Source organism: Martes martes (assembly GCF_963455335.1).
Source record: "Martes martes genome assembly, chromosome: 1".
Lineage (NCBI taxonomy): Eukaryota > Metazoa > Chordata > Mammalia > Carnivora > Mustelidae > Martes > Martes martes.
The window spans coordinates 193,741,829-193,755,870 of NC_137888.1; the positions used below are offsets into that span (position 1 = coordinate 193,741,829).

At 46.2% G+C, this 14,042-nt stretch overlaps 2 protein-coding genes across 2 annotated transcripts in view; one reads left to right on the forward strand and one right to left on the reverse strand.

Moving 5' to 3' along the window:
- The window catches only part of CACNA2D3 (calcium voltage-gated channel auxiliary subunit alpha2delta 3), an 866,841-nt gene that overhangs the window by 141,048 nt on the left and 711,751 nt on the right, over positions 1-14,042 (reverse strand). The gene's annotated exons all lie outside the window — the stretch shown is intronic.
- Positions 804-10,702, forward strand: LRTM1 (leucine rich repeats and transmembrane domains 1). The gene is made up of 3 exons (XM_080826852.1): positions 804-1,096; positions 4,119-4,715; positions 10,062-10,702. Exons 1-3 carry the CDS (start codon positions 1,090-1,092, stop codon positions 10,493-10,495), a joined length of 1,038 nt encoding a protein of 345 aa, XP_080682978.1. The 5' UTR covers positions 804-1,089; the 3' UTR covers positions 10,496-10,702.

Here is a 14,042-nt window from a genome sequence, read left to right on the forward strand (position 1 = left end):
TGGGCCCGGGAGCATTGGGACACGTCAAGGAGCAGCATCGGGCACTGACATCCCACCTCCAGCAGATGACGGGGGATTTGCACATTCAAAGAAACGCTCCAGTCCTTGCTAGAAACATCCCCAGCAGCTTCAATTGGGGAGCAGTCGCAGTACATCGATGCCTGATGCTCGTGGGGCAGGCTTACTGTTGTATATGTGGAAAACTAGGAAAGGGCTGGAACTTTAGCATCAGGGAAACGATGAGAGCCTGAGAAGCATTTCCAAAGTCACGTGAACCGAAAGGTTAATGCGGGGGTGGGGGGGCAGGTGGGAAGCAGGGGTAAGCAGAGAAGCAGCTGAGAAGTATTTGTGGCATTGGCGAGAAGAGCCTGTAATGTCCACTGAAGGAAGCCATGACTATGAATTTCAGGGCATCAAGACCCTGTCAACACAGCTAATCCCTACGGATGCTGACTGAATGCGCCTTCGATGACCAAACAAGTGCCCTGTGCAAACCGTGTCAGCCTCCAGCAGGCCAATTTGTCCTCACATTACACACTCTGCTGGCCCTGTTGCTAGACACCCTGATTGAGAATCCACGGCGAGCGTCCCCCAGCCCGGCGAGGGCTAACACAGCATGGTTAATAAGTCAACAGGATTCAGAAACCACCACCGGATTAGGAAGGCAGGTTTTTTTTTTTTTTTTGGTGCCCTGGACTCCAAGCAGATTAAATAATCAGAAAGGCCGAGCCATCGGGGTCATGTTTGAATGCTACAGCTGTTCACGGAGGTTTGACAAACATTCTTTCTGGAGCTTGTCGTCTGAATGGGAAAGGCCAGGATGATCCTGGGGAGGCTGACACTTTAAGAAAGAAGAGGGGACACTGTCAAAAGGTCCTCTTATGGAAAACAATCCCAGCCAGATGGAGACAGGGGAGGGATTGCTTAAATACGTGGTCCCTGAAAGCGACAACAGTGTACTGTGTGACAGGAAAGCTTGTGCTGGAATGACAAGCTGGGTTCTGAGCTCGCCATGCCCTCAGCGTGTGGATCTGCAGATTAAGAGAGGTGGGCTACGCCTTCCATGAGAAAGCCTGTGGAGACTCAGCCATGAAAGGTGAGCCATGATTAGTCCCCTCAAGCCTTAGAAAAGTTCTCAGTCCCTGAGAGGAAATGGGGGGGGGTATGGGGTCCCCTCAACAAGGTATCTGTGAGGTTGTCTTTCTCTAAAGACCAAACATATTAAAAATGTCTCTAGTGGGGGAATTTATTTTTGTGCCATGTTGGGTCAGAAGAAGTGTGTGGGGACGAATGTACCCAGCCACGATGGAATACGCAGTTGGCATGTCATGGGCCATTTCATAGAAAATACAGAGCTTCAAGTCGGAGTTCATATATCATCCCGTTGGTCAGGCCGGCGGAGTGGAACTAAAGGAAGAATGAGCAAACTGGCCACAGCTCAGAAAGACAAAGCCTGTCATTAATAGATTAGTGGATTCTGTGGAAAACTAGTTCTCTGGTTAAGATTTGATTTCGTGCAGATAACTGATGCTTGAGACCTACAGCCAGGAAGGTGCACTGGCTCTGAAAGCCGTCATTTAGGTTATTTGCAAAATTATAGAAAGGAAAACAAGGACTTTGCCCTTTTGTATTTTGGAACAGGGAAGGTAACTGTGAGGTTCCGCATCCCTTGAGCTAAACTAAACAGAGCAGAATCTTCAGAAGGCTCTCCAGGTATCTTCCCTGTTGCCTTCAGTGCCGTTTCCCGTCAGTAGAGAATTCAACGGTCTAGGGCATTGGACGGCCACCTTATCTATTTCCCCCATTAAGACCAAAACCGCACAGACAACCTCTTCGGAGCGCTTTCTTCATGAGTAGATAACCATCTTGAGTTTTAATTATTATTGCACGGCCTTGCGAATTCTTCTACCAATTTCACAAAATGGTCTTGACAGATATTTGCCATATTTTGAAATTCAAGTCCCAGGAAAAAAGCAGGAGGTCATGTAGCTACTCTGGAGAATGATCTAGAAGTATCTAAAAAAAAAAAAAAAGTCAACTCAGCGTCCTCTCTGAGCCCTGCCAGGAGGCTCCTGTTGACTCTGGAGACCCTCTTTGTAATTTCTGCACAGGCAAGTTGTCCTGGGCGAGGATGACCTCTGTAGCATCACTTGTAGTGAACGAGAATGGCAGCAACTCAAAGGTCCATCAGTAAGGGGGTGGCTAAATATTAAATCTGGCATGGTGTCACCATGGAATGGCCTATAGTATTTAAAAGGAATGAACGAACTCTCTCTGGATCGAGGTGGATAGATCAGTTTGAGTGAACAGAATAAATGGCAAAATGAGACATGCCAATGACTATATGGGTGTTGAGTTTTAAAAGCCACTATATAAAACATTATGTACTCTGCGTGTGTGTGTAAAAGTTTGAGGGGTGGTAAAGCACAGCCCGAAAGGATCCTGACAGACTCTGGAAGCCGGCTGGGTTTGAATCAGGATTCTACTATTCACCACCTATATGACCTTGGACAAGTGGTTTAGCTTCTCTGTGCCTCAGTTCCCTCACCTTTATAAAGCAGACATGATGGAACCAGATTTACAAGGTTATGAGGATTAAATTAATATACATAATATATTATAATGTTATATATAATTATAATAATAAATGTATTAACTGCTATTATAATATATAATAGTGATGTATTAAGTATAATTATATATTTTAAATATATATTACAATATGTAATATAGTAATATTATATAATTATAAATAATATATAATTATACATAATATTAATTAGTTACATATATACAAGTAATATAATATTATAATGCTCTTATAATGGTGCCTGGCTCAAAACCCTTGCTACGTGACTATCTGCTATTGCTGTTATTATTTTTTTTAAGATTTTATTTATTTATTTGACAGACAGAGATCACAAGTAGGCAGAGAAGCAGGCAGAGAGAGAGGGGGAAGCAGGCTCCCTGCTGAGCAGAGAGCCCGATGCGGGGCTCGATCCTAGGACCCTGAGAATATGACCTGAGCCGAAGGCAGAGGCTTAACCCACTGAGCCACCCAGGCGCCCCTATTGCTGTTATTATTAAGCATGGTTTGTTTTTTTTTTTTTTTATAGGCCTAGAGGGATAGGTCAGTAATGGTAGGGGGGAGGGGGCTTCATGTTGGAAAACATGACTTGGGGGCTAATCAAAGGGATTGCAACTGTATCAGTAATGCTTCGTTTCTTTAAGTTAAAAGAAAAAAAAGATGAAAAATATGACAACCTATGAATGATTGACAGAACTGTGTTATAGGAATATGGGTGTTCATTACATGCTTTTCTGAGCTTTAAAAAGCCTTTTTTTTTTTTGGCCTTTTTAAAATCTCTTGAATAAAAAGTGAGATGGTCACTATTCACAGAAGTATTACACCTGAGAAGATGCATGTCAACACATAGGAATATTTTAAACCCACCCAATCCGTTCTCTCCTCGGCAGGGAGCCTGTTTCCCACTTCCCCCTGCCCCTGCCTGCCTCTCTGCCTACTTGTGATCTCTCTCTGTCAACTAAATTAAAAAAAAAAAAAATCTTTAAACCTGCCCGATCCAAGATGGCAACCATTAGCACCGTGTGGCGAATTTAAATTTAAAATTAATTAAAATTAAATGCAAATAAAAATTGAGTTCTTTGGTTGCAGTGGTCACATTTCAAGAGCTCAGTCGCCACATGTAGCTAACGACTGCCATTCTGGACAGCAGATGAAATCATTTCCATCCCCACAGCAGGTTCTACTGGACAGCACTGATCTGGAGCTTACTTTTCCAGAAATGTGACTCTCCGATGGGCCTATCATTTTTCCAAACTCCTGGTCTCAAATAACTCTGCTGTACCCTACAACAGGCATGCCCCCCCGCCACCGCCAAGATATTTTTCCTCTTTCTCTGTGTTATTGATCCCATGGGGATGTACCCTGGCCAGCCTGACTTTCCTAAGGATGGGAATGAACGAAACTCTCCTACAGGTTGTAGAAGGTGTTCGCCATCCCAGAGTCACCTTACTTGTGATTTTAAAGGGGAACACACACGCGGACACTGTTTACAAACTGGCTTCGCATCTCAGTTCCTTTTTGTTGGTCGTAGGGGAACTGCTTCTGCTTTGGGGCGCGATGGCCCTGCTCCGGCTGGCGGGCGGCTGCCCAGAGAAGTGCCGCTGCCACTCCTCTTCACAATCCGTAGACTGCAGACGTCAGGGGCTGGCTGAGGTCCCTCAAGATTTGCCTCCGCAGACTCGAACGCTGCTCTTGCAAGACAACCAGATAGGCCAGCTTCCTGCATTTGCGTTTAGGTCCGTGCCACAGCTCACGACCCTGAACTTGGGCAACAATTCCCTTTCGCATCTGGCCGCCAGGGTTTTCCACGGACTCCAGCACTTGCAGGTCTTGAACCTGACCCAGAACTCCCTGCATTTTCTGGAAAGCAGGCTTTTCCACTCCCTCCCACAGCTGAGGGAGCTTGATTTGTCATCAAACGACATCAGGCACCTTCCCACATCCCCGGGGAAGCCTTGGGAGAACCTGACCGTATTTGCAGTTCAACAAAACCAGCTTCAGCACCTTGATCGAGCGCTCCTGGAATCCATGCCCAGAGTGAGGCTTTTATTTCTCAAGGACAACCTCTGGAAATGCAACTGCCACTTGCTTAGTCTTAAACTCTGGCTGGAGAAATTTATCTATAAAGGTCAGTCATGTCCATTTGGAAACCCCCATCTGTGTGTTACCAGCCTAGGATGAACCTCATCCCTTGTCAGCATTAGAAGGAACGTTGAGGAGTGTACGAGGGGCCCGTGTAAGCTTTTCCACATTGATGTCATTTCAGGGGATGGCAAGAGAGGCAGTGAGTCATTAGAGGGTGTTTAAAGTCATGATTTAAATTCATCTACAAAAACGATTCACGGAGACAACTTTCCACTTAGTGATTAACCACATTATTTATCTGAGAGCCACAGGCCCTTAAGAAGAAGGGAAATTCAGCCCCTGAATAATTGCTCAGCTCCAAAGGGGCACAGAATTCTAATTTTCAGGTGTGATCCAGCATGGTCTCTCTCCTTGGGATTTCTCCCTCTGTGTATGCTTCTACCAATTTGATAGCTACAAATCTTCCCTGAGATTATCCCTACTGCTTTATCCAATACCACTGTTACTGAAATTGGCTGCACTCTCTAAAGTTGCTTACTATTTCTTTAACCAGATGATAAAAGTCAAAGCAAAAGAATCTAGAGTATTAAAGATGAGGGTTCTGGAAATCACCCAGGAGTCACCAAACTACAACCCAAGAGCCAAATCCAGCCCATCTCTTATTTTTGCAAATATTTATTGGAACACATCTACGCTAACTTATATCATGTGTTGTTACCAGGGCAAAGCTGAATGGTTGTGTATGGTAAAGCTTAAAATATTAACTACTTGGCTCTTTATAGAAAAGTCTTCCAACCCCTTCTTAATCAATGCTAGTCTATAATCAATGGGAAATGGAAGCCCAGAGATGATCAGTGACTTCCTCAGGATAACAGAATAGAAGCACAGACCAGAATAGAATGAATGACTGTTGGGTCTGGGCCCCACATTCTTTCCTGTACATCAAAGTGCTTCTTTCCTCTTAATTTTCAAGCATCATTCATTCATTCCTGTGCTTGAATGCCACTTATGAGCCAGGTACTTTTCTAGACAATGAGAAAAGGTGAACAAGAAAATCTCTACCAACATGAAGGTTACACTCTGGTAGCAGAAAATGTCATTAAATAAGATAGCCAATCAATACCCAAGTTCAGACAGCACTTGGTGCTAAGGGTACAAGGAGGCAGAGTGAGGGGAGAGACAGCAGCAGGACGGGAGTTCAGTTTCAGATAGGAAGGGCAGGGAAGACTTCTCCAAGGAGATAACATGGGTGAGCAGCCCCTGAACAATGAGGAGAAATGAGCCATGAGATAATTGGGGGAAAGGACAGAAATTGCAAAGGGCCTGACAGGCGACTAAGCTTGGCTTGACTGAGGGACAGAATGAGGCACACAAAGTACACAAAGTGGTGAGAAGAGAAGGGACAGAACGAGCGGGCAGAGAGGAGGCAACACAGGTTCACGTAGGAACGTGCAGAGCAGGGGGAGTCATTCGGGTTTTATTTTAGATGAAATGGAAATCTCTTGAAGAATTTTAGTCAAGGGAACGATATCTAATTACATTTCAGAAGGTGACTCTGGCAACTCGAGGGAGAGCAGACTATAGGCTACAGGAGAAGCAGCAAGGGGATAAGGGGAGAAACCGATTTCAGTCACCCAGGGAAGACAAGATGGCAGCGCAGATCAGGGTCATGAGAAATGATGAGCTTTGTGGATGTATCTGGAATACTGAACAGACAGCAATTGTTAATGGCTTGGAATGGGAAATGAAGGAAGAAAGAAAAGAGTATATCATGGGAAACTCAATTTATTTGGTCCTGCAAGATTAACCACATGAAGAGTGATGTCAGGAGCTGAGAAGGGGCAGACTGGGAGGTGGGGTCTTGGCCCTGCATTCTTCGGCAAGTGGGCAAGTGCATGGGGGAGATGGTAAATCGAGAGTTGAATCTGGGGGAAGTCAAGTTCAGGGTGCCCCTTACTTTTCCAAGGGGTGCCGCTGAGTTGCTGGCTGTATGTTTGAGCCTGTAACTCAGGAAGATCTCAGAGCTACCGACATGAATTAGGGAGTCATTAGAGACTGGACGGTTGCAGCAGTTACGTAGAAGGAAGGGGAAGAGAGCACAGTGTGAGTTTAGATATTCAATATTTTTTTAAAAGATTTTATTTATTTATTTGACACACAGAGAGATCACAAGTAGGCAGAGAGGCAGGCAGAGAGAGAGGGGGAAGCAGACTCCCCGCTGAGCGGAGAGCCCAATGCAGGACTCGATCCCAGGACCCTGAGATCACGACCTGAGCTGAAGGCAGAGGCTTAACCCACTGAGCCACCCAGGCGCCCCAGATATTCAATATTGAGTTAAGAATCCCTCTCGACAAAATAATAGCAAATAGCCTATCCCTAGCCAACTAATCTTCAAGCTGACCTACAAAGAGGGTGCATAGACTGTGGCAAAAATCATTCTTGTAGGGCGTTGCCAATAAAACTTTTCCCACCTAGAGGTGGAGTGGGTTTAGCTGTTGTGTTCTGACTAAATGCTAAGCATAAGCCAAACCATCGCAGAAAGAGCTTTCACGGAGGAACATTTCCTTACAAAAGACCGTTTCCAGGTCCAGGACACTAGAAGCAACATGAGCTGGAAGATAGGAGATCGTTCCCCTACTCTGCCACAAACTCACTGGTGACCTTCAGACAAATTAATGTTCCCCCCCACCGCCCAGCTCTCAGCGTCACAGGTGGAAGGTGACAGGGTGAAGCTAGAGAGATCCGAGGCCCATTCTGGTTCTCAGACTCCCTGAGGAATAATATATACCACGTAAGGCAAAAATAGGTATTGGTCAAGACCTTGTTCTTTTAAAGGATCCATAAATAAATACAAATAGTAACAGTATTCAGGCAAGACAGGCTGGTTGATATGACACCCGTGTCGGTGATAGGCACAATAAAGGTCTGTTGCTCACTCGTGTTAGACCCAAGGGAAACCAAGGCTTAGCACTGGGTTCCACACTGTCGTTCAAGGACATAAGCCCCTTCCAGCTTCTGATGCTGCCCCTTTACCACATGGCCTCTAGGGTCACCACCAAGTGGGCACAGATCACATGGAGGATGAAGCAAGGGGGGTTTTGTGGTCTGAAAGTGGCATTCCTTGGTTCCATGGGACACAGCTCCATCTCCAACCTGACTACATAGAGTGGGGAAATGTTGCCTTCCGGTGGGCCCAACAGCCAAAACACATGCTTTGATGAATGCCCACTAAATGACTCCTTTATAAAAGCATGCATAGAGATATTGTGATCAGTCCTGCTCTCTCTCCATTCAAGAGTAAACAAATCCTCTTCATGTCAAAAGCTGACGGTACTGAACACGTTTAGCTAGTCGTCGTGCTGAGTACCTGACCTGCTTCACCCAGCTGAACCTCAGGGTGATCTCGTGAGATGATTTTTCACTATTACCCCCCTCTTCCACTTTCTAGATGAGGAAGCAGAGGCAAAGAATGGTCAAGTATCTTGCTTAGGGTTGCACAGCTAAGTAATAGACTCAAGATTTGAACCAGTTTCTGCCAAGATGCTGGTAAAGAGCTATCAGTGGCCAGATGGGGGATCACGAGGGCTCGGCAAGCTGGGACTTCTTTCATTATCACCTTCCATGGTTCTAGATGGGAGGGGGACCCCCAAGCTGGGGTCGTGGCTGAGGAGATGGAGGTGGAAGGCTGAGAGGTGAATCCTGAGGTGAATCCACAGGTGGTCGTGGAGCTCTTGGTGGTCACAGTCCCTGACTTCCAGCTGTACCCCAGGCCCTAGCCTGTGTACTTCGTCGGCACTGTGGGTCCCAAGGCCACGTGTCCCACCCAAATATTGATCAGCAGGAAGCTTGAAACTGGAGAAGATAGTGCTTAAGCCCAGAGAGATTGGGTGAACCACCCCAGTCTAGGAATGAGTCAATGGCAGAAATGCTGGTCCCACAGCATGCAGCCTTTCTTCCCCTCGGGGGAGTCTCTGTGTTCTCCGGCCATGTTGAATATCATCACTTCTTCTCAAAGCCCCACACGCCATTTCAGTTTCTCTGGTCTTCTGCCTCACAACAAATTCTTGGGCAGAGGCATGAAATGGTCCCCGAGGAAGGGATCCTTAGTCTCAGCATAGCCTGACAACACCTAGGGCCATCCCGCATCGCTGGCCTCCCGCATGTCAGCTCAGGAAAGGAGAGGACTCCTCAGTTACGTTTTTGCTTTTGAGTTGGGGCTCCTGCCTCAAGGAAATCACTGAAGAAACCAGAAGGGGCCCAAGTGATCCTAGCAGTAGGCGATTCAGTTCCAAGCAGAGGTGACAAAAAGGTGTGGGTTGAATATCGCCAAGCCGCTAATTCCGGTGGGACCTGGACCATGACAATGATGGTACTACAAAGTGGCCCATCTAGTCAGAGGACCTCAGCTTACGAGGCTCAGACGATGGACGGAAGGCATTCCACAAACCAAAGAGCTGTGCAAAGGAAGGTTATAGTAACTGATGTGACCATCTCCCGCATGGGCCTTTCTGGTGTAATTTCATAATCCACCTGTGGTGTGGACAAAGGCCTCCAATCTGACTTGGCTAAAAGCGGTGCCAGGCTTCACAGTCCTCCTGGAGAAGGACTTCGTGGCCGCCAGGGGAGCGGAGCCACAGGTCATGCAGGCCGGGTTCTGCCCAGTCAAAGGGCTACACTGAGGGTCACTGTGTTAACTTTGCTGACCTCAAGAGGCTCCGGGGGGTGGGGGGAAGGGAGAAGAAGAAGTGCAGAGAGGCAGTGAGCACGGTGAGAAAACTGGGATCAAGGGGATGGGCTGGGTTTGAGTGCCGATCTGCCCACTAATGACCTACCTGGGTGACCCTGGACAATAATTACCCATTAGAGCAGAGCTGTGAGGACTTATCAAACAGTGCTCTGTAAACTCCCAAGTCAGATACAAACACAGTATTTTTATGGCCAAAAAAAAAAAAAAAATGTAGTCAGAGAAGTTAATTTGCCTGAGATAGTAAATCAGTGGTCCTATGTGGCCAGAACAAAATCTGTTAGTTCAGTGTTCTTTCTAGAAAACAACGACTAGGCACCCAAATCCACCCTTGAACAACACGAGTCTACACACCTGAGGAAATCAATCACCTTACAGACAGTGGAAACTACTCCAATAACGTGTTGGAAAGTTCGGAGCTCAAATTACTAAACGTTCCAAGGCCCGAGGAGACATGTTAATTGTACTTAATCCCACAAACTAAACTAATATTACCGTCAAAGATACACACACACTCAAAAGGCCATTGACCTCCCCACCTGGCATCACCCAAGAATGTTGGTAGACACACAGGGTCCTCGTAATCAGGGCACAACATCACAACAGAGGACATCTGCCATACTTATTTGCTTTTGTTTCTTAAAGGGGGAGTAACAGACAGTGTCATCTGTGCGTCACCAGATACTTGGAAGGGAGAGGACCTCCTGAAGATCCCTCACGAGCTGTACCAGCCCTGCTCTTTCCCTTCTCAGGACATAGGCTCCTCCAGGGGGCAGCAGCTGGGTTCTGCCCACCAGCCTGTCCCCGCGTCTCCCGAGAGCCACAGTGCGGGGGAGCGAGACCCCTCAGAGTGTGAGCTCAAACCCAAGCCGAGGCCGGCCAGCCTGCGTCACGCGGTGGCCACCGTCATCATCACAGGGGTTGTGTGCGGGATCGTGTGTCTCATGATGTTGGCGGCAGCCATCTACGGCTGCACCTACGCGGCCATCACAGCCCAGTACCATGGGGGACGCTTGGCTCAGACCAATGAGCCCGTGAAGACGGAAGGCAAAGCGCTGTACGCCAGCTCACCAGCCTGAGCACCTCCATCTCAGAGAGGAAGCATCATCTCCTGCCAGAGAACGAGTCTGAGCAGGGCTGATGCTAAGCTCTCATCTTGCTTTTCTCAAAAGAAAAAAAAAAAAAAAAAAGAAAGACCTGTCCGCATAAATATTCCCCGGGGAAAAAAATTATGTTGCGATTTTAAAAATACCGCATTTGAAATAGAGATGACACTTGTGCTCTGTGTCTGAGAAGTCACTGCAATTACTCTATGTGCGGGAAGACAGGACGGGGGTGGGGGGAGATCCCCCTCTCAGGTACTCTCCCCTGCATTAAGCTGCTTTAAAAGAACAACAGAAACGCAAACACACGTGCTAGTCGGCATTCCTGGGAGCTTTATGGTCCTTTGGAAAAGTGCCCAATTTTGAGTGCCTGGGAAGAAGCTGGCAATCTTACCCGAGGGGCACTGAATGCTTCTATAATTCAAATTCATGTGAGATTGGTGATACTTTTAGATGTTGTGTATGTTATATATTTAATGGGAGAGTCTGTTGGTTGGGAATTGCAAAGCTTGCCACAAGAGTCAGATTATATTTAATTTTCTAAATCAGAAAACCATTTGGGGCTTTCTAGGCCACAGAGGAAGAGGAGGGTTCCATGTCTGGATAATGGGACTCAGGCCCAGGGTCTGGGGAAGTTTTCTGATGCAAGGGTAAATAACATATAAACAAACACAAAGAGGACGGGGAGTTGGAATCCGGGGCACATGTTCTGAAAGGCTGTATCCACCGGGCGATTGGAACCTTCCATTTATAACTCTTACAGCAGGAATGAATTTAGGTTGGGCTGAGAGCAAGATAATGGCTTGTGTGTATCTCTATCTACACACACAGGGCACGGAGTGCACAGACTTGTACAGCCGCACCCACACATAAACATACTGGGAGCAATCAGTTTACCCACTAATGAAATGCAGCCGTGGGCACGGTGGAAGCCGGCGCTGTTGACCACCACCCAGACTGTCTACTCAACACTCCGGGAGAGGAAGTAGGAAGGAAGTCTGCAGAGAGTGGAAATTATCAAGAGACTCAGGATAGGTGGCAGCAGGCATCCTGAACATTATTTAGGTCGAAGTTTAAAAAAAAAAAAAAAAATCAGGTGTGGCTTGCTTTTCTCCACAGGCGCAGTCCCGAAGAGTTGCATGCGAAGTGAATTTTTGTAAATTAAATCATCATTTTAATGCAGTAGGGGAGCTCGCTATTTAAAGGAGCCTTTCATGGAATCTTTCTGTAATGGCAATAATTGGCTCCAGATTTCTGCATTTTGTAAATGTGCATTTTCTCATGCTAGGTTTTCTTAAAATGTCATCTACCTGCTCTCTCTCATGATGCCCTATCTCATGCTTAGAGTCACCTGTTAGTATTAAAATCATTTCACAGAGAGGAGTTAAGGACACGTCAAAAGCAAAGAATGGCGAATATAGGGTCAATGGTCCCTCCAGAGGCCTTGACAGACATCGCTAATCAATCCCAGCACTCCTCCCAGCTGAGCCCTGATGCAACACAGATGCCTTCTTAAGACAGCACTATAGGCAACCAGAACTAATCAATTGGAATCGGTTCAAAGGATAAAACACATTTGCCATTCAGGGTACTGGCTCTACATTCACTCCTTCAGGCCATGTAAAAATCAGTTTGGATCCTAAATTAGTAGTCCATTCCCTAACCTGGAATGTAAATGGGAGGTCCACACAAGGAGTATTTTCTCCCTGTCGGATAAAGCAAGAGCCTCAGCCAATAATATAAAGAGGCTGTGGGAAACACTGAGGAACTCACCACAGCCTACCCCACGGGACACACACGGATGCTCCCCTAAACATCAGAGAGGCCATCTACACCTGCCCACAGGGCCTCACAACTAGTGTGGGCATCGCACACTGCAAGCTAAAGATAGCAGTTTTGTTACATGATTTTGGGTGGGTGGGGGAGTGGGGCAGTATCAACATTGGTGTTCATTTTTTTCTGGATGTTAAAATAAACTTCGATACGTTGACGAGTAGATTGAAAAACTAGCATGTTTTCAGATCAAGCACAGACCTCAGAGAATGTGGTCCCAAGCGCTGGTGCCTCCTTTCTGCTCTGTGTTGGGTAGCTCTTCCGTAAGCATGGCTGAACATCCAGTCTCAGGACAGGATGGCTGCTTTCCAGGTGGGGGAAAAAAAAATAATTCTTTCCTTTGCCCCAGACTGTAAGTCCTTGTCCAAGAAGGCAACATGACAAAGGAAAATTAGAAGATCTTTTTATATGTCATCCCCATATCCCCATTTCACCAAATGTTTCCAGATCTCATGCTAGGTACCAGGCATGGTGAGAGGTGTTCCCGTGAGCATCTGTCATGTAATCCTGGCAACCAGCGCTAAGATCCTTGACCAGGTATTATGTAAGCTGGGAGCTACCAAGGCCAATAACACATGTTCCCTTTTGCTACTGAGACTTCAGACGGTGAGGGCACAGGGCTCTGCCAGAGGTCTGGTGATACCGCAGGTCAACCCCCTCCCTCTGCCCACAGTGGGTATATGAGAGACCTTCCAGTACACCACAGAAAACCTGGAGTGAGGCTAGACTCCTCACTCATCAACACCCATGTCCTGTTAGATTTCTAAGTACAGATGATAACTCAGGCAAATAGATTCCTGTTTTAGGATGAGTCTCAACGGAAAATGATTGAAAACAATGCCCATGTATATTCAGATTTCTATCTTTTGCCTACAGTCACCACAAACAGCAGTTGGCAATGAAAATAATTACGTACCCTGAAATGTCAACAGCCTCTCGGCACAGAAAAATAGAAATCAAATTGTTTAGATGAACAAATGCAGAGTTATCACTTGTTAATATGAGAAATGAAATGTTTTAACTATAAAAAACATCACAGATGAAAGACCCAATTTGCAGGGTATTCTGTGAGAACCACAAATTATCTTTCACAAGGACTACGGCTTATGAGGGGTAATTTGAAAACGTCTCATAGATTATTTTCAGCTGCTTATCGTTGCTGTCATATTCATAAATTCCCCTCAACAAATGCCCTTCTACCATAGAGCCTTGCTGAGCAATCGCTGTGAACAAAATTTGTGTAGAGTATTGATAGTTTCTGAGAAAACCATATAAAATACTGGTTTTTTTTAAAAAAAAATATTTAGTGGAACAGCATGACTAGAGACTGGTGATTTTTGTTTTGCCAGAGATCACAAACTCACAATAGCCGGACCCAACAGATGTTGTAACTGTCTGAAGTGAGGCATATAAAAAGGAAGTATGAAGAACATACCCTGCCACAGAAATTGTAGAGAAAGTGTCAAATCGATACCTGAAAAGCATTTTTTTAAAGATTTTATTTATTTATTTGACAAAGATCACAAGTAGGCAGAGAGGCAGGTGGGGGGGGGGAGGGGGAGCAGGCTCCCCACTGAGCAGAGAGCCCAATGCGGGGCCCGATCCCAGGACCCTGGGATCATGACCTGAGCTGAAGGCAGAGGCGTTAACCCACTGAGACACCCAGGCACCCCAAAAGCTTTTAAAACCA

Bases quoted from the DNA above. Each gene is read 5' to 3' on its own strand.
- LRTM1 (XM_080826852.1), top strand. The intron at 4,716-10,061 runs GTCAGTCATGTC...TGTTTCTTAAAG, and splicing joins GGAGAAATTTATCTATAAAG to GGGGAGTAACAGACAGTGTC.